Source organism: Melospiza georgiana, chromosome 4 (genome assembly GCF_028018845.1).
Source record: "Melospiza georgiana isolate bMelGeo1 chromosome 4, bMelGeo1.pri, whole genome shotgun sequence".
Taxonomy (NCBI): Eukaryota; Metazoa; Chordata; class Aves; order Passeriformes; family Passerellidae; genus Melospiza; species Melospiza georgiana.
Window position 1 is genome coordinate 28,234,382 of NC_080433.1, and position 21,972 is coordinate 28,256,353.

General features: G+C 38.5%; 1 protein-coding gene across 2 annotated transcripts in view; it reads left to right on the forward strand.

Moving 5' to 3' along the window:
* Positions 1 to 21,972, forward strand: part of RFX4 (regulatory factor X4) — an 87,379-nt gene that overhangs the window by 26,580 nt on the left and 38,827 nt on the right. For both annotated transcript variants that reach the window (XM_058022510.1, XM_058022509.1), the window contains exons 4-6: positions 5,347 to 5,470; positions 16,832 to 16,893; positions 21,616 to 21,829. In XM_058022510.1, the coding sequence (XP_057878493.1) occupies positions 5,347 to 5,470; positions 16,832 to 16,893; positions 21,616 to 21,829 (400 nt within the window). The remainder of the gene's footprint in view (positions 1 to 5,346; positions 5,471 to 16,831; positions 16,894 to 21,615; positions 21,830 to 21,972) is intronic.

Consider the following 21,972-nt stretch of genomic DNA (forward strand, 5'->3'; position numbering starts at 1 on the left):
GAAAAAAGGAAGGGTAATTAGGAAGAGAGAAAGGATAGTTTGAGAGTTAGTCTGCAGTGCTATAAAAATAAGTGCTGTTCCCTGTGATTTGCAGAAGTATTGTAGTCTGCATGTTCTGGAATATGTACCTCTAATTCTGACATCCCTTGCTATAGGGCTATCTCTTAGACTTTTGTTGACTTTTGCCTTGATTTAGATATTTAAAAAGATAAGATTATTGGTAAAAAATGTGAGTTTTTTAAAAGCAAACTTCTTTCTCTGCTTTTGTCAGTCTCTTGGGAGATTTCACTGAAAAAACAGAAAAGAATAATTAATTCAGTGTATTTTACTCCATTTTTTCTGCCTGTGAAATTACATGACTCTGTGAAACATGCAAAAATGATTTAGATTATTTCTTAAATAATTAAGGTTATTTGCTTTTTAAAGTTGATTGGTGAGATTTTAGACTAAAAAACCAGAAGACTTATGGGTTGATTTTGAATAGGTTGCTGCCAATATTCAGAAACTTATAGACACTTTCAAAGCAAATAATGGGATGGACAAATATAAATAAAAGCATTTAGTTTGGAGCTATTGTTTCTTTGTACCTATTTGTATCACAAAAGTCCTGTTTTTCAGAAGTTCAAGAAAAGTGAAGGACTTTTCTTTAACAGACACTCAAGAAAATAGTAACTACATACAGGGAGAAAATTAAAATAATAATGAAACGTCATAGTGGTAATTTATTATTTTTCATTATTAACTCTCACAGCTTCAACACAGTTCAAACAGGATAATAAAGAACTATCTAGCTAAAATAAAATAGTAAGCAGGTCTTACCAGTCCCAGATTCAGAGCAGTGTTTATTTTGCAGTGAAGTCAGTTAAGAGCGTTTTCCACAGGAGCAAATAATGTCGTAGCCAAGAAGCCAGCATTAATTAGAACATCAAGTAATACTGTTCCCAACAGAAAACATGCAAATACTGTAAGCAGTCTTTTGCCAAATGTTTTCAAGCTCCGTCAGTCATAAAGGTTAGTAAATCCCTAAACTCCAGGGATATTGAGCCCTGCTGGAATGTAGGGTGCACACTAATGCTCATTCAGCTGTGTTTGCACTAGAATTCCAGAATTCTGGCTGCTTGCAACTTCTTCCCTACTCTCTTGCTAGTGTACTGGCTTACTACCTGTCTGTTGTATTATGTTTCTTACATGTTGAAATAGGTCAAATTTTCTTCCCTTTGAGTCTTCTGGAGCATCTGCAACTTCCTCCATTCATCTTCCACCCAAAATTCCATGAGTTAACAGAAAGCAAAGTTTCATGTTTAAAATCTTCAGCTGCTGTAAAACTGAATTATACAATTGGCTGAATTTATTAACAGGCATGTAGGTTAAAAGTTTCCCAGCTTTTGAGCCATACCTACAGAACAATTTTCTCGTAGTTTCCATATGCTTTTCAGCATATGTACTGCAGCTTTGAATTGGTATTTCCTGGAGAAATTGATACACTAAATAAAATGAGAAACTCAAAAGTTGGGGTCAGAGTGCTAAAGTAGCAAGCTTATTTTGGATGAAGATGTGCAGCTTCCACTGTTCTGGGAAGTCAGACACATTAGCACTGCGTTATTTGTACTGCAGTAGAACCCAGCACCCAGTTTACCCAGGCTGGTAAACTGTTGTAATCAGCACTGTAAAATTTCTTCACAGAGCACTTCCTGGAAGTGTAGCTTTACATGCTGGACAGTTTTGCTCAGCTGTAGTAGTTAAACCTCAGCCAACAAGTAACACACACCTGCTCACTCACTCCTTCCCCTTCCCTGCTCTCACTAGGATGGGGAGGAGAAAAAGTAAAGGTAAAACCCATAGGCTGAGGTAAGGACAGATGAATAATTAAAGTAAAATAAAATATAATAATAATAGCAATGATAATAATAGTGTCAATGAAAAGGAAAAGGAGTACTAAAATCCAAGAAAAAATGTGATGTGCGATGTAGTTGCTCACCACCTGCTGACCAAGGCCCAGCTCGTCCTTGAGCAGTGATCAGCACCTCACAGCCAACTCCCCCCAGATTATTTACTGGGTGTGATGTTCTGTGGCATGGAATATTCCTTTGGCCTGTTCAGGTTAGCTGCTCTGGTTGTGGGCACACCCAACTTTTTATGCTGCTGGTCTCTGGCTCAATGTGGGAGACTAGAGAGTTCTTGACTTGGGGTAAGCACAACTTAGCAACACCTGAAATTGTTACCAGCATGATTCTTCTACTAAACCCAAATCACAGCACAGTATCAGGCACTAGGAAAAAGTTTCCCAGCCAAAAGCAGAATATCAGGCCTCACAACAAGTATTTGCACATTCAGGGAAGACTAAAAAAATGTATCTGTGTATTCCTTGGGCAAGCATGTGTCCTGTCTTCTAAACAGGATCTCTGGGCTGGATTCAAGAGGTGGAATTGGTGGGGTAAATTATTGTTTTCAGGATACAGTGCCAAACTGCCCTTGTTCTGGCAAACAGAGACCTCATAATTGTCTGCAGCATCTGGTGTCCGCCAAGTAGAAGCTGGTCATGTTTTTACTGTTAGATGCTACTACCAGTTAGAGCTAGTGAAGGTGATGGAGTGTTGAAAAACAGAAATTGAGGAAATGTCAGGTGGAAAAAAAAAGAGGAAAAAAGGAGTAGGGAAAGCATAGCAAAACCAAGCAAAATAAGTACATTTTCTCGCTGGTTCATATTGCCATCATCTTTATTAGTTATTCCTTGTCTGGAATCTTGCTGTAAAGAACAAATTGCATCAATCCCATGGGGAGATATCCTTAATATCTGTGCCTCTCTAAAGGTGAAATATGTTGAACATTTTAAATGTGGAGGATGAAGAATAGCTGAAGAAGCCAAGAATCATGTCTGGATGACTGTGAGCCTGGCTAAATAGCCTTTTCCTGGAAACAGGAATGATGCTTTTATTTGTTTTGTTGATGACACAAAATGAAGTGAAAGGCCTGGTAAATGTAACATTACTGCCAAATACATAATAATTGAGGAAACTGCCAAATCCATCATAATTTGGGAAACTACACAAGCTTGAATTTAACTGTTAACGCATGAATATAGCAATACCTGGTATTCTGTGCTTATTCCGTGTTCCTGTGCTCATTATCATCTGTAAAGCTATAGCTTGGCTCTAAAATGTTAATGTTTATTTCAGTGGTGAACTGGTTGACCAAGGTGTAAGTGTGAAACTTTATTTTACTTCATTTTGGGGTGTGTATGTGTTTACTTCCCCAAACACAGAATTATTCAAAGTACAAACAACCTAATCCCCCCAGTTTGTTGGCTTACAGTGTAGGTACTCTGAATAATAACAGTATTTTGAAGCTAAAGTCAACAAAACTATTCTGTTTTCTGCAACATTTATAAAAATAATTTAAAAAGAGCAAGGTAAAGTACCGTGAGAGAATGGATTCTCCCCAGATTCATATTTCCTTATATGTTGTTATACTCCATAAAAATTGATCTGTTCTAGAATCTATGTGATTAACAGTGGTTAACATCACAGCCTTCGGATATAAAAATAAATCTGTAACAACAACACAGATGTGACTCTGATATAGAATAATCTCATTTAATCTAGAACTATGTAAGGGTATATGGAGGAAAGCAGTAATAGGGACAGATAAAATTGTCATTCCTGTGGAAAGATTAGGGGCTTTATTCCTATATTGTAGTGGTACAAAAGGTCTCATTGTGAGCTACTGGATTTCACATGGCTTTATTACAACACTGTATAAAATGTGTATATATATGTAAGTATATATTTATAGCTGGTAATGATTTGTTAGGTAGGAGATTGCATTCATTTTTTTTCTACAATACTGTAGAATGAAGCTGGATTCAAAATATGATAAAGTTGTTAAATAAAAGACAGGAAAATAAAAGAAGTGGAGCAAGATGGGTTTTTGATCATTAAAAAAAAGTTCAGGTATAATGGGGTATTTCATTTTTCAGTGTCAGACTAATGACTCTCTGTGAAAGAGGGGAAAAAGAGAAAAATTCATCAGATATGAAGAGAAATAATTAACTGCTTTTCTTTCTGTCCTGTCTTGGTCACGGAAGCTGACATTCCAATTAGCAGCTATAGTATACAAACGAACTCTCCAGGTTTTGAAAGGAGGTTTTGTTAGAGCACTATGAAATTGAGGAAAGATGCCATGATGATATTTCTGTAGAAACCAGGAAAGAATAGATGTTGCCCATACAAACTGATTCCATTCATCTAGCTGGATGTCTTATTAAAATAGTTTGCAGTCACAAATTATAACGATAACTGAAATGGAAGGTAGGTAGGTCCTGAAAAAGGCAGTGAAGGAGAGAAAGAAGATATTTGGAAGGTGTTCTGCAGCTAACAAATGGGAGGGCATTATTTTATGTAAAACTGGATTTTTTTTGAGAATACATATTTATTTTTTAATACAGTTTAGAGGAAGTTACACCTAACTTCTTCCCTAACCCAGCAAGGCAGACAAGCACACTTGTGACGGTAGATGCCTATGACTGACACCATCAATGACAAGATTAATTATGGTTTAATGTTAAGCGTGTATGTAAATATCTCTTGAAGATTTTTTGGGTCAGCAACCATAAAAATGGCATTTCAAAAGAATGTTTCTGCTAATCTATAGATTTGTGATGAGACCAGTTTGAAGCTTTAAAGATGAAGCGTATTCCTGCTCATATATTTGACACATAATTTAAAATTTTATAGTTATATTTTTTATAGATTTTTTTAATGAAAAAAATAAGGATAGTTTCTAAAAGGTAGAAAAGAATGTTAATCCCCTGGGGTTTTTCCAGCATTGTATCCAGATTGTGGTTTCTTTTTTTTTTTCACTTTTCCCATATACAATACCAATAAAATATTGCACAATAAGATTTTGTGGATGCTCTTGAGTAGTAGCAAATTATTTGCTTTAGCTATACCTGCTTCCTCAAGGTAAGCAATTTTGCAGCGGACAAGAGTGAAAAGAGTGTCATGAAGCAAAGGTGATGTGTTCTGTAAAGGAGAGAATGCTTCCCCTCAGTGAGTATTTACTGTTTCATGGTTTTACTTATATTTATTTACTGCAGGATGCTTTTAGGGTATAACAGATTGCTGGGAACTCACAGCCTATGGTTTTGATAACAAGTGTGAACCAAATGAAGCAAGTAAGTACTATGGGAATGAATTGAAAGGACACTTAAGAACAAAGCCAACAAAATTTAGTAGGCAAGAGGAAGTCAGAACATTTGGTCTTAAAAGTTGAAGCTTTGTATGCTATTTACCATACAGGACATCCAACATACTTGCAGTTGTCTCTGTTTTATATTTGCTTTTTAAGGCTGGAGGAGAATTATGAGATTGCAGAAGGTGTTTGCATTCCTCGAAGTGCTCTCTACATGCATTACTTGGACTTCTGTGAGAAAAACGACACACAACCTGTTAATGCTGCCAGTTTTGGGAAGGTAAGTCTAAATTGCTGTATGACACCTTAAAATCTCACCTGGTTCAGGTGAATTTGCACTACTGAAAAGATCTAAATCTTTTACTGTTAGAGACAGAAGTGTATGAATGAAATCTCTTTGTGTATTTAAGTTATTGGACAAAGGCTAAGATTGTAAGTATTTTGATGGTTGGAATAACTTATAGCCATGGCTAGGCTTCAGAGTACATCAGTCCCCAGCCTAGCTGATGGTGATATGGTACAAAAAATTGGCAGTTAAAATTGAATTGGAATTTCAGTACAAGCCAGTGTAAATGCATCTGCATTATGACCTGCACTGCTTAAACAAATGTATAATTTTTAAAAACAGAAGGGTAAAATTGAATTCTGGAGCATGTCTGTGCTGTTCTTGTAAGCATAATATGGAGATCCTTGAATTAATGATCTCAAATGATGTGGCAAATTCACATGGTAGAGTACAATGCCTCCAGATATGAAAGTGCAGAAAACATCTAGCTGCTTTTTGTGTGCACTGCAGGTACAGGCTGCCAAGCTAAGTTATCTTCTCACTGTGATTCCTCGTGCTTCCCTTTCCAATCCTGCTCTAGAAAGAGCCACTCTGGTTAGCTCCAGATTCACAGTGGAGATGCACTCCTAGTACAGACATAGCTGTGCATCATCTGGGTGTGAGCAGCAAAACTCTACACTGGTAGCAGATGTTAATAGCTGGCTAAAAGGTTACATAAAGTTTGTATTTTGGATTTGCTGGTCAGGTGATATTTTCCTCTCAGTGAAAAACAGGATAATATTTAAAACTGAAATTCTACCATAAAATGTGTCACAAGACTTTAAAACCTGTAGACTGAAAAAAACAGTGTAGAGTTTGCCACTGTTTTTGAAATGCTTGCAAAGCATGAATCTGAAGCCCATTGTCCTGCAAGCTGTTCTCTTTTAGTGTTTGCAACATTTGTTCTATAGAATTTCTGGGTATTCAAAGAAAGAAAAATGTTTCTAGGGTAAGTGCCTGTGTAAAGAGTGGGTGAAGGATGTATTTAATGAGGTGACATTTTCTATAGTGCATCTTTAGGTCAGGCAGTTTGGAAAGGAAAATAAAGTGTACTGTGTTGTAACATTACCATATTTGTTGTGTCATGAAGACCTGCATAACTCAGTAGATTTTGTGTCAGGTTTCTGTTTAAATACTGCAGAACTGTGAATGAAGTTGTTCATTGTACACACTATTGCTACCAAGTGATAAGTATAGTGACAGCATGTAATTTAGGAACAGTGAAAATAAGAAACAGATTTCATGCAGGCTCACACATTTGGAACATGGCTCAAGTTTATACAATGCTACTTCTGCTGCTGCTGCTAAAAACTTCTGTAAATTGTAAAATGTAAATATTCTAGAATTTTTCCACCAGAACATAAATTTATCAGGATTTTCACCATTTATCAGTATGTGGCAGTTCTGTTATCCTGTTTAATACTTCATACCCCTTCTCTCCTGCCTCTCATACATAGACCTGTTCATTGGTAGGAGTCTCTTGACCTAGCAGGACAGGTACTATGATTTCCATAAAAAAAATCACAGCATTCCAATGTGGTTTTCATGTGCTGTGGTCCAAGTGTTTTCCTCTCTGTTGCAAAAGAGTTCTGTAGCAGTGTTGCATGAAACTTTTTACCTTTTTTGTGGAGAAGGAAGCCCTACACAATCATCATGGTACTGTTTCACACTAGTACTTTGGGTGGCCATAACTTCTACATCTGGGAACTGGCAATTCTCCACTGGTATGTCCAGGAGCTTCAGACAGCTGGGGGAAAATACTGAAGTGAAACCAGCTTCTCCATCTGCAGAACCTGAGCAGACCCCACTGATACTTTCCAGCCTGTTCCTGCTAACAAAATGTACTGCATAGTACATTCTGCATTCTCTCAGTATCTTGCAGTCAGCTTCTCCTTTGGAGCATGTACATGTATGAAGTTTTAGCCCACACTGGTTATCGTGTGACTTAAATACCATATTGGCGAGGTGAGTTGCATAAATGCCTTGGAGGCAGTTGGAGCAGTGCAGTGAAATAGGTGCTATTTAGGGCATTCTGCACTTAGCTGCTGCAACAGAGACCCTGCACACGTTTGTCCTCCTTGGGAAACATCGGGAGCCCTGCAGCTGTCATTTCCTCCAGAGAAAGGAGCTAGTTGTTCTGTGAAATTCTAGACAGTCCGCCTTTCAGTAGACCACATTGAATTTATGATTCATCTCCAAACTTTAGCTCTGTGGGCAATGTTAAATATTAAGGCTTTTTCCTTAACAAATTGGTAGTTTTTAGAAAGAGGTGTCGAGTTCAGCACATTAAAACAAAGTGTAATAAGTAACAGTGTTTTCTGTTAAACCTCTAGGACATGGGCTGGACCTCAGACACTTGGTAATATTGCACTAATGAAACCAAAATTTGTCTGGGGAGTAGAGAGATTAACAGAGAGTAATACAGACTGTTTTCTGAAGAAACCAAGCTAATACCAATTAAAGGAACAAGAAGAACAAAGAACAGAAATACTGTATAAATAAATACAGTTTAAAAAGCAACCTGAGCCACACAAAGAATATATAAAGTCATGAATACTCTATTATGGCTATTAATGGGATATTAATGTCATGTTTCTCATATGAAAAGGGGGGCTGTAACTTTGTGAGTCAAGATTTTAGTGTTTTACTCACTCATTTAACATGCAAAAATTTCAGGCAGTTTTTTCTATACCAGCATTTGCCAATCTGCTATGCTGCCTAGTCTGTCATTACAGGACTTTTTATTGTGTGCTAATGATAGGACCTAGCACAATTAGACATATATCTACCCTTTGACCCATAAGAAAGGGCCCAGTAATTTAGTAGGTACAAGCTCAGCATCAGGTACGGAGTCCAGTGTTAAACTCCTGCTCTTACTGTAAACAGCCAAGCATATTATATTTTGATTCCGTGCAAAAGTGAGGCAGAAAAAGTAAAAATGTTCCATGGAACCAGTGAGAAGACAGGGAGGTACAGTGAGGCAGGGCAGGTGTGTCACTGAGTTATTAACAATTTAATGTTGCATATGAGAACAAGCTCTCTCACAGGGAACATGTTCAGACTGAGAATTAGTCTGCAGGCAGGAGGAGTGAAAGCCCTGTTGCTGAGGTCACTTCAAAAGGATGACAGCCTTGTGCCCCTCAGCCCTGTGCTGCCAATGCCTCGGGCTCTGCTCCGGGACCCTGGGGCTCTGGACAGCAGTTTGAGGTGTTTCCAGCTGAAAGTTCTGCCCCTGCCTGCTGCAGGGAATGTTCTGTAGATGATGTTTGTTTGGGGTTTTATCTGAGCAACATGTTAATATAAAATGCTGGTGATTATTAACACACTATGCAAAGAGTTCTTAATGGGTTTAATTGCAAAAACTAAATCATTCTTAATAAGGGCCTTCACTGAATCAAAAAAATCAGGAATGTTTTGAGCATTTTCAAAGCCCTCAGCAGCTACTGTGTAGGGGTGGGTGCTATAAGGCTTCTCCTGGCTCTACCATTTCTCCGAGCTGCTAGCTGCATTGGCAATTCTTTCAGCTTCTCTTTCACTTTTATTTCCAACACTGATTTTTGTTCTTGTTTCTTCTGTGACCCTGTATGTACACTGGTTTTTAGTCAGGACCCTCGAAAATGTAATCTTCCTCAACTGCAGCGATCTGTCCCATCCTCCGTGTCCTCAGTTCATTGCTTTAAATTTACTGGGCAGTGCTAATTCCCCTGCCGTGCCCTGCCACATCTCTCCCCCAGAGCACTGAGAAGCTTGTGGTGGAATCGCTTCGCAACCTCATGAAGCTGAGTTCTTCCCGACTCCCATGTGCCCCCTGGAGGATAAATACTTTCCTCTTCTGATTTCCTTTTTTTCTTTTCTTTTCTTTTGGGGCTTTCCTGCCGTGTCTTTTGACAAGCAGTAACAAACTAATATTTGAAAAGGGAAACGAAGGTTGGTGACACTTCTCAGGGTGATTTCCCCCAATCTGAGGTCCCTTTACATCATTTTGGCATCTTTAACATGGATGCATGCTCTCACAAATTTTATTGCTCCGACTGGCTTTGCTGTAATTGAAAATTACATTCCAGTGAATGCATTTCACTAGATAATAGGCAAAGTCCACAACAGACTTGTAATATTGGTTAGGAAAGAACTTTTTTTTCCCAGTAGTTTACTCTGCTCCAGTGAGGTACAAGCTGTACCAGCCAGACTCCTTTTTCATGATGATGCACTGTGTCTATGCCCAGAAGTTTTGCTTTCAGAATTGTTCCTCCAAGCATGACTAGGATAAATAAGTTTTACAGTTTCTTGCTGTTATACTATATTGTTTTAAAGTTTGAAAAGGGCAGAAAAGACCTTTATTGAATCCTCTCTGGTAATGACATTGTGATGTGATTGCATTCTGATTTGTCTTTGCATTGAAATGCACATATCAGGAAATTGCCTGCTGTTGTTCATAAGGAGATACTTCTTCTGGAGATGTGTTTATTTCTTTACTCTCAATTTGCTCTTAAGTAGCCTCAATAGTAACTGGTACAGCAAAGCCAAATTTACTCTTAGTGCTCTCTTCTGATGGATTAAAACAACACTTGCTCTATTATAAGCAATTTCTGCAACATTGAATACAAAAATAGAACTGGGGGAAAATATCAATGTAAATGTGAGGATGTAGTTTCTCTTATTGCACTGAATGAGTCTGTCACTGCTATCTGAGCAGTCCCCGGTTTCCCTTCATCCCTTTTGAACAGCTAGGATTCCTGACTGAAGAACAGTTACCACCAGTATGAGTTTTCTTCCCAACTCTGAATCTTCTAGGCCAAGATCCTCTGATGAGACCATTATAACACAAGTCCTGCAGAAGCAAGCAGTCATGCTGATGTGGGCCATGGTGATCTTGCAGAATAGCTGTAAAAGTCTTTGCTCCCTTGGCTCTGCTTAGCTGATTCTTGTACTGTTGCAGGTTACTGACCACTGCCTTTTTCTTCTTGAGCTTGGGGAGTAAGAAAACCAGTGAGGACACCTCAGTTTCTCTGGAGTGACTGTTGCTTTCTCAATATCCTACAGAAATGGGACTTTTAGTGTTTTTGCCACTCCAAGCATCTGGCTTCCAGTTAGGCCTTAAGCATGGATTGGCCCCAGGGCTGCTTTACCTCATGCCTTGTCAAGACGCCCCAGAGGCTGTGCTTACAGCTCAGGGTCTGCCAGAGTGCAGGGATCCTGGCACTCAGCCTTTTCCCACAGATAGGCTGGGTGATGGCAGGCACTGTGCTGGCACCAGTACAGAGCAGGGTGAGTTGTGCAGGGCTTTAGATCTGCTTGGCTTCAGCAAGTCAGCACCAAAAGTGGCTGCAGCTCAGCTAAGGATCTGAGGCAGAGCACTCAGTGTTTGCAGTTTTGTTGGGGTGCAGTATATCTGTTTGATCATGCCTTAGGCTGGATTCTGTCTGGGAGAGGAACTGCTGAAGGAGGATATTGTTTTACATAGATGAATTTGAGAAGCGGTCTTGCAAGCTTCATTGCAGTGGCCAGTTCAGTCAGAGTTCCTCACAGAATCTAATCTCCATAGCAAGCAGAGTTGGGCACAGACATTAGACAAAAGGCCAGCAGATTTTTCTGCCTTGCTTTGCAGTGTCAGTTGAGCCATATCAATGCAAGAAACAAGTTCTTATCCTAGAGTTAGACCATGCCCTATTCCAAAACTTAGAAAGGTAAGTGGAGAGAAATGGGAAGATTATTGAATCTTGACAGACAACAGATCTGCGGCCAAGATACTGAGCCTGTACACTGCAGCCTTCCCTCCTGGCCATGCAAGTAAACAAGCAAGGGGTAGAGAAGGTACAGACACAGTCATGCCTGTTCTCCTTTTGTTTACACAGTTTGGTGGATTTGAGAGACAGAAATGGTGTTTCAGGCTACTTTGATTATGCTCTTTCCTATCAATGGATATTTCTTGGTGCAAATTTTCTTGACCATTTCCTCAAGAAAATATGATGCTGAATCAGCCCCAAGCCATTTTGAGCCGAAAGGAACAACATTATTATTATTATTATTATTATTATTATTATTATTATTATTATTATTATTATTATTATTATTACAGGTGTTAATAATAATAACACCTGTCTCAGAGGAGGATTTTGAAAAGCACTAAAACTGATGGGGAAACCCTGGAAAGACTCAGTAGGAACAGTACTGGGTCAAAGGCGAATGAACCAAAGACCCTTTCCCTTAAAAGACTGAGGACATCAGTATTGCTTGTGTTTCATAGCAGTGAGAATAAGGAAAACAAAGCTCTGTGAGAATGCAGCTATGTTTGTTATCACTGACGTTTTGCTGCTGCCATGGCAAAGAATATTAAGACTGAAACACTACAATACATATATTCTATGCCTCACTTCACAAAAGAAAAGCATGCTGTCTAGATATGGGACCTGAAACCTGAATTGAGAGAAGCAGAACTAGGCCCTGTTATGAAGAATTGTTATGGGAGGAAAGAGAATTTATTCCACAGTATGTAGAATCTCTCTAGAATCTCACTGAGCTAGGGAGTGCAGAGCCTGGAATCCACTTCTCATTCTGGCAGTGCGAATTTGCTGGATTGCCAGTTAATTTGATCTTATTTCTCTGCTTTGTGAAGTTCTAGAAGCAAGGCTAGAATTATGTCAAATAGAAAGGAACATGAGTAATGAAGAATAACATCTCTCTAGACCAGGTGCATCATGCCTTTTGAAAAGCAGAAATTTAAAACATTCTAGTGGAAAGACTTTTAAAAGCCATCCTCTACCTGTTGCCCCAGAGTAAAATTTATTATTTTGACAAAGGAGGGAGGAAAAGGGTTATTTCAGAAATTTCCAGACATCTCTTGTTTCTTCCATCCTTGCTTGCATGAAGACAGACACATAAGATGCTTTACAAGATTTCTTTTCCCTGATTTGTTTTGACATATCATAGATGATTTTAGATGCAATAATTTGGAAACATAGAGTTCACCTTTTGGTAGTGAATGCAATGAGGAGTGATGGGTGACAGTGTGGTGGTGAAAGCAGAATGCCCATGGCGGAGTGTTTGGAAAAAGAAGATCTTTAAGGTCCCTCCCAACTCAAGCCATTCTGTGATTCTGTAATTCCTCATTTAAATGCTGAGCCTGGATCTGCTTGTGTTATAATGTTACAGAACTGGAGATGTGGGGAGAGAGGCAGTGGCAGAAATGACAGCCGGCAGTAATGAGGTTGAAAGAATGCACCCTTGCAGCCATTTGTGGGTAACAGAACAGCTCCTGCAGCTAGCAGTACCTAAAATTAATAAATTGTGCAGACTCTAATACAGACCCTTACAGGATCTTTTTTAGTCATTGCTCATAAAGTTTTCCGTGTTTTACATGGATGCTCAAGAAACCCATTTAATTATATTGCCTTAAGAATAACCAAAAATACAAGTAACTAGATTTTTAATTCAAGTTTATTCAGACACTTCTGCTAGGTTTAAAAAGCTGAAGTGGGATAAAAATCATGTTATCTCCCCATGTGGTCGACCTGCACAGATATTCCAAAAACCATTTGTCAGGATTGTCTGAAGCAATGTTCAACAAATGCTGACCTGGATATACTAGTCCTCTGAAAAAAATTGTAAACTATATATATGTTGTTTTGTAATGTAATGACTTTATTTTATGTATGCAGTAAGCACTCAGCAGAAGATAAAGTGATGCCTTTTGAAGGTTGACCTAGAACAGAGACTAGACAGAGCAAAAGAATAAAGTAGGTATTTATTAAGAGGCCTCAGATAGATACACCTTGAGCAGCACAACCCAAAATGGCCACAAAATGGGCGACAGGTCACAGGTTCTCACACTTTTGTAAGTTTGGGTCCATTAGCATATTGGAGCTAATTTTCCAATTACAGTTTTAGCCCATGAAGTCCCATCCTCATTGTTTTCTCTCTTCGGTCCACTGTTGTTTATGCTCTTGGGCCTGAGATCTGGATAGGCTGTCCTTGGGTCCCCAGAGAAGGAATCGTTTTGTCTACCTATTCTGTGGAGAGAGCTTACTGTCCCCTAATCTGAAGCCTAGACTTACACACTAAAGCAGAATAGAATCTGGAAAATGTAAAATCTGAAACCTGAGGCATCAAACAGTTCTTCGTGTTATTGCTTTTAATTGAGAAAGGCATAGAAGATCTTTGGTAGGCAGAAGGCAAGATCATGTCTTAAGCAGGGTACAGAGAAAAGAGAGGGAGAACACATTGAAGTTCAGTAACCGAGAAAGGAATTGCAGGAACTCTTTTTTTTCTGAGGCTAACATAGTAGGGACAGAAGCTATTTCCATGTGAAATTCCTGGTCTACATGTGTTTCAAAACTAAAAATCAGGTAGCCTAAAATAATGCCCAAAAGTCAAAATTGCCATGTGACTTAGGTGAAATTTAATTTGGAAAATGTAAAACCTGTACCTTTTTACTCAGCAGTTTTTACTGGGCAGCTGGAATTATGGTCACTTTGGAGAAGTGTGAGACGAAATTTTAGCTCCACTGAAGGACAATGTTAGATTTTACCGCTGTTACTGTTGAGAAGCCAGAACTACTGTGAGAATGGGGACTTCCCATTCAGAAAATAGCTCAGACTGCGTGGTCTGGTCTTGATTCATTTGCTTGTGCAAACCTCACTGCAGTGATGGGAGGAAAATGATCCAACTTAGTTTTCAAATCCAAAGCTAGATTTTCACATCTGGCAATTAGAACCCACTTCCCTCCCCAAATGACTGTAAAGTTAACACATTTTGTCTCTAGATCTTTAAAATCTAATAGACATTAAACCAAAAACGAGATACTTCTGCAGTGATTTTTCAGGTTGACAATGATAAAATTTTTTTTAAAACTACACATTTGGTTCTCAGCTTTTTCCACTGATTTCAGCACACAGTGAACTCCACTTTGTCCTGCCTGATTTCCTCTCCCCTTTCAGGGTAATCTTCGTGCCTTTACCAGTATCATTGCACAGAGATTTGCATAAGCATAGCTGAATATAAACATTTATATGAACAGAGACTTCTTTTAGTACCTGACTTGTTTCATTTCAAACACAGACATTAATAACCATGCATATATGTACAAGCACCTAGATGTAAGCATACCATTTTATATTTTATATATGCAGCATTAGATAAAATAGTCCTGGCTCTTTTTCCAAAGCTTTGCTTGATTATTCTCTTTTTGGGTTTTTTTTGTAAATTACTGGGAAATTGTGTTTTAAGTGATGCATACTTTTAAGATACATTCTGAGAGGTGTATTTATTTCAAATGTGCTGGATTTGAAAAGAAAACAAAGAAAAGAAAAAGAGATCATCTGATCAGCTGCTTCATTATTATTCTGTTTTCCTGATCACCTCTGCCGTAGTATGTAGAAATTGGCTGATTTATTTAAATCCCAGTAACTCCCACAGCATATGGTTCATAAAGTAGCATTTAACATTGTAACACTTCACTGCTGCTAGAAAGACTTGAAAGTAGTAAGTTTTGATGCTGTTCCTTGAGGAATAATAGAGTAAAACTATCTCTAATATTAAATCAACTGCTGTAAGAGCTGCTTTTGGACAGAGAGATGGTATTTTCTGAATGACAACTGACACAAAAAAACTCCCCCCCAAAACCAATCAAAAAACTAACACAACCAGTCTTTAAAAAATCCCCTTGCCCAAAAGAAACCATCCTCAGAAAGTAGTTCCTCAACACTACCTTTTTTTCCCACAGCCTTGTGGAGCCCCCAACCCTGTCTGCAGAAAATGAAAGGGAGAGGGGTGGGATTAATGTGTAATTAAAGGGAATTTGGAAGGCTGAGATGTTGCGGAATGTTAGATCAGTAGCTGGAACAGCATGTGGTGTTCTTTAGGCAGGCTTCATTGAATCCATACAAAAAAAGAAAGAAGGGCTGCTTGCCTGTCTGCTCATTTATCAAACAGCTAGGCTGAACTTTCACAGCTCCACAAAAGTGTTTTACTGTTTGCTGAAGTTTTGTCCCAGAAATTAAAACTGAACAACCTAGCGGCTCTGAGTCTTTGCTGCATTTTTGACATCAGCCACCTTGTGCAAAGCTCTTGGAAACCAACTTAGGTCAATTTTTATGTAATACTAAGGGAAGATGGTTGTACCTTTACTAAAACCCCCCAAAAAGTACTGAAGAAATTGTCAAACATGTGACATTGTAATGTCTATATTTATATAGCACCTTTTGATCTAAATACGTGTTCCAAAGTTTTGTCATCTGTCAGGATTAAATATTTATCAGGGAGGCAAAATGGGTAATGGAGAAAAAAAAATCTATATTATTTAATCAATTTTAATTGACTTTATTGCTAGTTGAACAGTTATATTCCATCTTGCAGGCTTGTTTTCCTTTAATATTGGTTGGTGTTACCCCCAAAGAGGAAGCATTTAGTGATTTATATAACAAAAACACAATTAAAATGGATACAGATTTTAAAAGGAAGGAACTCCTTTGCAAGTAAATCTTCAAGGCTTACTGCACTTTTTGTTGCATGACTGTTCTGGCAGAAGACTTTTCCTACTACAGCAGACCCCAGTGAGAATCTGGTTCAATCCTTGAAGGTTCTGAGCATCTCCTTTCCAGCAACAACAGCAAAGCTTTTTCATCAGGATTAGCCTGGTTGATAGAGTCTCTGGTGACTTAAGGCACAATCTACATTCATTGATTTATTTCCTTAAATGCAACTGGCCCTGAAGAAGTTTTGGTTGCAGTAGCAACGTTCTTTTAATGTCTGCTGACACACTAGAGCTTGGATTCTTAATGACATCCTGCTGTTTCTGAGATCCACTTGTTTTCCATAGAGGATGAATTGATTATGAGGTATCTTTACAAATGCCATTATGAGTTTTCTTTGGTAGAGGTGATGCCCCTGTCAAAAAACGAAACCTTTTCAGAGAATCATATTTTAGGACAAGAAGTGTTTAGTGGCTGGTTTGTGAAGGTCTGTAGAGAATTTTGTTGATCCTGCAAAGTGACATAAGTAGTAGGCCAATTCTAATTACAGTTCTCCTTAGTTAAGAGGCAGAACTAATCTCAGATTTTAAAGGTAATATGTTCTATTCCAGTAACTTCTGAAAGTATTTAAATTAATGGTAGTTAATGAAATCATAGTGAAGTTTAAAATATTTCCCCCCCTTCAGAAGTGGAATAAATCAAGAGCTTTATTTCTGATTTCTCCAACCACATATTTCGTAGACATCACAGTACAGTTTTTCTACATTTTTGTCTTAAAAGTCCATATTAATTTAAGCATTAGTAAGTGTGTGTTTCCATTTGTCTTAATATCAGCTCTATCTATTTGCAGATAATAAGACAACAGTTTCCACAACTAACGACAAGAAGACTCGGAACAAGAGGCCAATCAAAGTAAGCAGTGTATGGTATTATTATCATCTCTCACAGGGCCCCATCTGGCTCTGGCTTACTGAACGGGGAATGAGAACAGGCAGTTCTCATTTGTGCAGTTGGGAACTTAACTTTGGAGGTTCTATTGTAGTCTTTACATTATCTTATAGATTCAGCAGTGATCCTGCAAAGGTGGTCATTTTACTGATTTGATTAGCAGTATTTTTCATATTGCTTTTTATCTCAACTCACTTTACACAATATAAAGGACATTCACACTCAGGAGTAATGGAGCCACTGTTGGAGGCTGGGAAGTAACAACAGGTTAGCATCATGTTTTAGGCTAGAGAACAAGTGTCAGAACACTCTTTAAAACTTAGGAAGAACATGCATTGATCTAAACTGAAACTGCTCACAAACCTATATTTAACCACCATTTTTCCCATGTAATGAAATCCAACATACCTTTAGGTGACTAAAGAATTAACTTATTGCCTTGCCCAAAAGATAGGTTTTTCTGAAAACAGTTCATCCTAATTCCAGATTGAGAAATTGATTCAGAATTTAGAATGTGGTTTCTGGGATATTTGACTTCTTCCAATTGTTGATAAGTTGTGATTCTACCAATTCATGTGGAGGATACAACAATGTTTTTACACTTTTTTCTGCTTGTGGACTGCAAGAAATTTTTCCAGGGGAGCTTTGAATCTTTTTGTAGCAAGCATAAGGCCCCTCACATAATAAAATCTGCTTTTCTCATTAGCTTTCATAGAATCCTACAGAGTAGCAAAAGTGTAGTGCCTATAGATCACAAGTGAAAAACTATGGAAGGGGAAATGAAAATCTGAAGTGGTGTGTTTGAAAAATGTTGTGGGTAAAGCTTCTCTTGCAAAATAAAGCCTGTAAAACACAATATGGCTAAATGCTGAGAATTAAATATGCTATTAGGATGGAGCTTACATACTAAAGCTAGAATGAACTGCTCTTTAAAGAAAAAAAGAAACTAAGATGCTAAAAGAAATGCCATTGAAGACAACTTTACTGTGGCTCTACTACTGTGTGTAGCTCTTCTACTAACTGGTCCATGCAAAGCAGTATTTCTTTGATGGGACAAAATGTTCTTCCCCCCAGCTTGATATTTCCTTAGTTTTTATAACTAAGATTTCTTTTTCTAGAGCAGACATATTTAAGTAACTAATTGAAATTTCATTTTAGGAATGGTCCCAAATGGAAATTCAGAGTTGCCATAACACCACTCATCAAAGCCACCAGAAACCTCTCAGGTGGAAATTCTGAGCTAGCCCAACAGCATACTAGGAAAGCATGATAGGACCATAATAAGAGAGTCAGGATTTTGTACTGAATATAAGTTTTGTGAAGACAGAGTGAAAGTGTGAACAAGATGCATTGTGGACATATTCATATGAGTACCCCCTATTGCCCATCAAATCATCCTGGCATCAGCTGCAACTTTTGTTACTTGTCCTTACATTAAATGAAAGGAGTGAGGACTGCTATCTATTTCCAAACCAGAACTCCTCCACTCCAGGAGTCTCTCAGAGGGCAAGACACTCTTCATCTGCTAACTAGGGGTGTCTTGCAACTCCAAAAGCTGTCTCTTTACTCTCACTGGGATTTAATATTTCTTACACAATTTCCCTGTAACCTGCCCGCCTGTCAGAGCAGCTTTCAGGTCACATTCTCCTTTCATGCCCCTTGTGCAATGGTTCTGCCCCCTGTCTAGCAAATAGGGTTTCTGTCATGCACGCAGAGACTACCTGTGTGCCATATTTTAAGATAAATACTCTCCTTGGTGGACGCAGCACAGCTGTAACTGAGCTCTGGTTTTGTTTTCAGAAACATCTGACTGCATTCCAGTTAATTGTTACATAAAGAAATTTAAGCATTAACACTTCAGTCCCTTTATCACCAACTGTGCTGACCAATTGCTGCCAGTATTATTTTTGTTCCACTTCCCAGCTACTGCCAAAGGGAATTCAGTCATAGAAGTGGTTAAAATTATCTGACTTCACACTGTTCTGCCTTCAGTCTTTTTATAGCACAGCTGCCTTGGAACATTACTAAGTTCAGAGCTGCATTGGTGGTGCTCATCAGTGGAGAGCTTTCTGTTTTGCAGCTGGTTTACTGATGTGAGCATCCAGATGCAGCTGTTCTCTGTCACACTGAGCTTAGAAACAGTTCCACCACAGGTGAGCTGTGAGAAGGCTGCTGAACATAAAAGCCAGTTTCTTCCTGTATTGTAGTCTGAAACTCTTCAATTTGTAGTCTGAAACTCTTCTCTTTCAACTCAAACCTTCAAACAAGGTGTGAGTGGAAGCTACACGGTGTGAAGGGAATTTTGCTCCTTTCTTTAAAGGAATGCTGTATATAAGAGATCAATGAGGGTAAAAAGTATTTCTCTTAAACACAAAACCAATTTTGTTGTCTGCTTATTATTCTTCTACATATCAAACTTTCAAGCCCTGTTTATTGAACTAAGTTGAAGGGGTTTTTTCTGATAGGAATACAAAAAATAATTGGAGAATAATCTGTGTAAACTACTTCAGTGAATTTTTGCACTTTGGGATAGTAAAATTAATGAAAAAAGAAGCTATGTAAAAAAATTTTGGAGTTAATTTTGCTGCTGCTGTCTGTGTGATTTTAAACTCCATGGAAACCTCTTCTATGCAGTTTACTACTAAGTGAAATATACCATGAATTAAACACTGCACAGTGAAATTCTACTACATTTTCCAGGCTTGCTTGCTTTTTTTTTTCCTTCACTGATTTAGGGCAAAACTTGATACAGGACTGACCCCTGTTTAAAGTTTAAATTATGTTTAAATTAATTGAAATTTAAATTATACAAGCCTTTCAGTCCTACATGCTCTTTTTCCCTCTTCCTGCCCTTCCCTGAGCAATTTGTGCTGCTGGCTCCCCAGAGCATTTCCTTTTGGGTTCCCCTACCCCAGATGTAGCACATAGGCCGTGTGTGAGTTTTATGGCCTTCATGTTCAGTGCACATCTGGCAGCTGCCAGGGACCAAACTGGGCACGTAAACCAAGAGCTAGAGGTGTTACCCTTCAAGCTAAAAAAAGCAAAACAAAACAAAACAAAACTTCTACAGCTGGTGTTGTAACCCTTTGCCATTAGTTACCTGTAAGAGATTTACCTGTAAGAGGTTAGGAACATTCTGGAGCCTGGTTTCTTGTACGCAATGCATGTTTTGACCTAAGATCTGATGGGAAAATTTGGAGCCAATACTATTACTTTCTCAGGTATTGAAGCTAGGAAATTCCATTCATACCATGTCAGTGGAATGTTTTAAGAAATGTCACTTGGATTATTCAATGTTGAGTTCAATATAGTTTTTATTTTTAATGGAAAGTAGGGAATGCCCTCAGTAAGTATGGCTAGGAACCATGTACTAGAAATTTCCTACATAACCCCAGGCCTCCTCTCAGCCCATGTCTGCTGATAGAAGAGTTTGAGCTTCCAGGTCTTTGCCACTATTTTCTGCTGGGGATTATGATATGCACAGATCTGTAGGTGAATGACTGTGAGCAGAAAAGGAAGAGTCACCAGTTAGTTTAAACTACTATCACTTACATGCTACTCTTTAATTAATTTCATTGATGACCTTTGTAGAACTGCCTCAAGTGAATTTGTGTCCGAATGAAAAGATTTGGTGTCAGCACTCTGAAGCAGTAACTGACTGAAGAGTCAAAGAAGCATCCAGAGATGGAAATTTCTTGTGCCATCATAGTGGGATCCAGAAGACAGTCTCATGATGATCTGATAGGCTATAAGGAGAGAAGTGGAGGATCACTGAAAAATCTGTGTAGGATTTGGCTGAAGCAAAAGTATACTAGCAAAGCAATCTTGTGATGCATTTTGTAGTCACAACTAATTTAGTTGATGGGTTGGGCCCCTGCAGCTGAGAAACTGAAATGAAAGTTAGGAAATTACAGGAGGACTAAGGTGAAATCTCTGCTGCTTTGATGCAAGAATTTTGCTTGATAACCAGTGCTTCCACCAGCACCTGTAATAAAGCTGAGTGGTAGCACAAACTTGTCCCACAAGGCCACCAATCTGTTTCCATAGCACAGCCACACTGTAATTCCCAGAGCAGCCTCACAGACAGAGTTAGTGCTGTGTCCTGTCTCTCACCGATCAAAGCCCAGTGCTTGATGCTAGAGTATGAAGCAAATAATTGGAACAAGCCTTTCCCCCCCTCTTTTATTTGAAAATTGAAGTGTTTTCAATTATTGAAACATTTCTGATCAACTCGTTTGCAATAAAGACTTGTGCTTTTCAGGGTCAAAACCAACCCTCAACAGCCTGAGAATCAGGGAGCTGACATAACAACAGAAGGGCTGGTTCAAAGGATCTGTAGCTCTGCTTATTGCTGAACTAAAGGAGCAGCTGCACAGCAGAGCTCTGCCAACAAGTAGCATTAGGATCCTTTTCTTTTTTACTAAGAAGTTAAAAAAGTGGAAGTACATAATTTTCCTGCCCTATAACAGAGTCATCTTACTTTTACCATAAAGATTGAAAGTTGGAAGCTCAATATATTACCACAGTGTTCTGCTGCTGAATAAATGCTTGTTAATAATGTATAAACTATTGCTCAGTCTTTTTTGGTGTAGAAATCATTTGCATTATCAGTTTCCCTTGCCTCTATGTATTTTTCTTTAATTTTCAAACAATCTGCTTTATAAAATACACATCTCTATGTATCAGGTACCATTATTATGGGATTGCAGTGAAAGAAAACTCCCAGTATTATGATGTGATGTATTCTAAAAAAGGAGCAGCCTGGGTCAACGAGACGGGAAAAAAAGAAGTAACCAAACAGACAGTGGCGTATTCACCACGATCCAAACTGGGAACATTGCTGCCAGAGTTTCCAAATGTCAAAGATCTAAATCTGCCAGCCAGTCTGCCGGAGGAGAAGGTAACACTTTGGAAATCTTTTCTCAGGTTGTCTTGGTTTCTTTTTTCCCCCTGCTCTGGATGAAAGCTTTGTCTAATATATAAAGACTTAAAACAGGAGTAAGTTTAATAATGCCTTGATTTGATTTATGGGGGGCTGAAGTA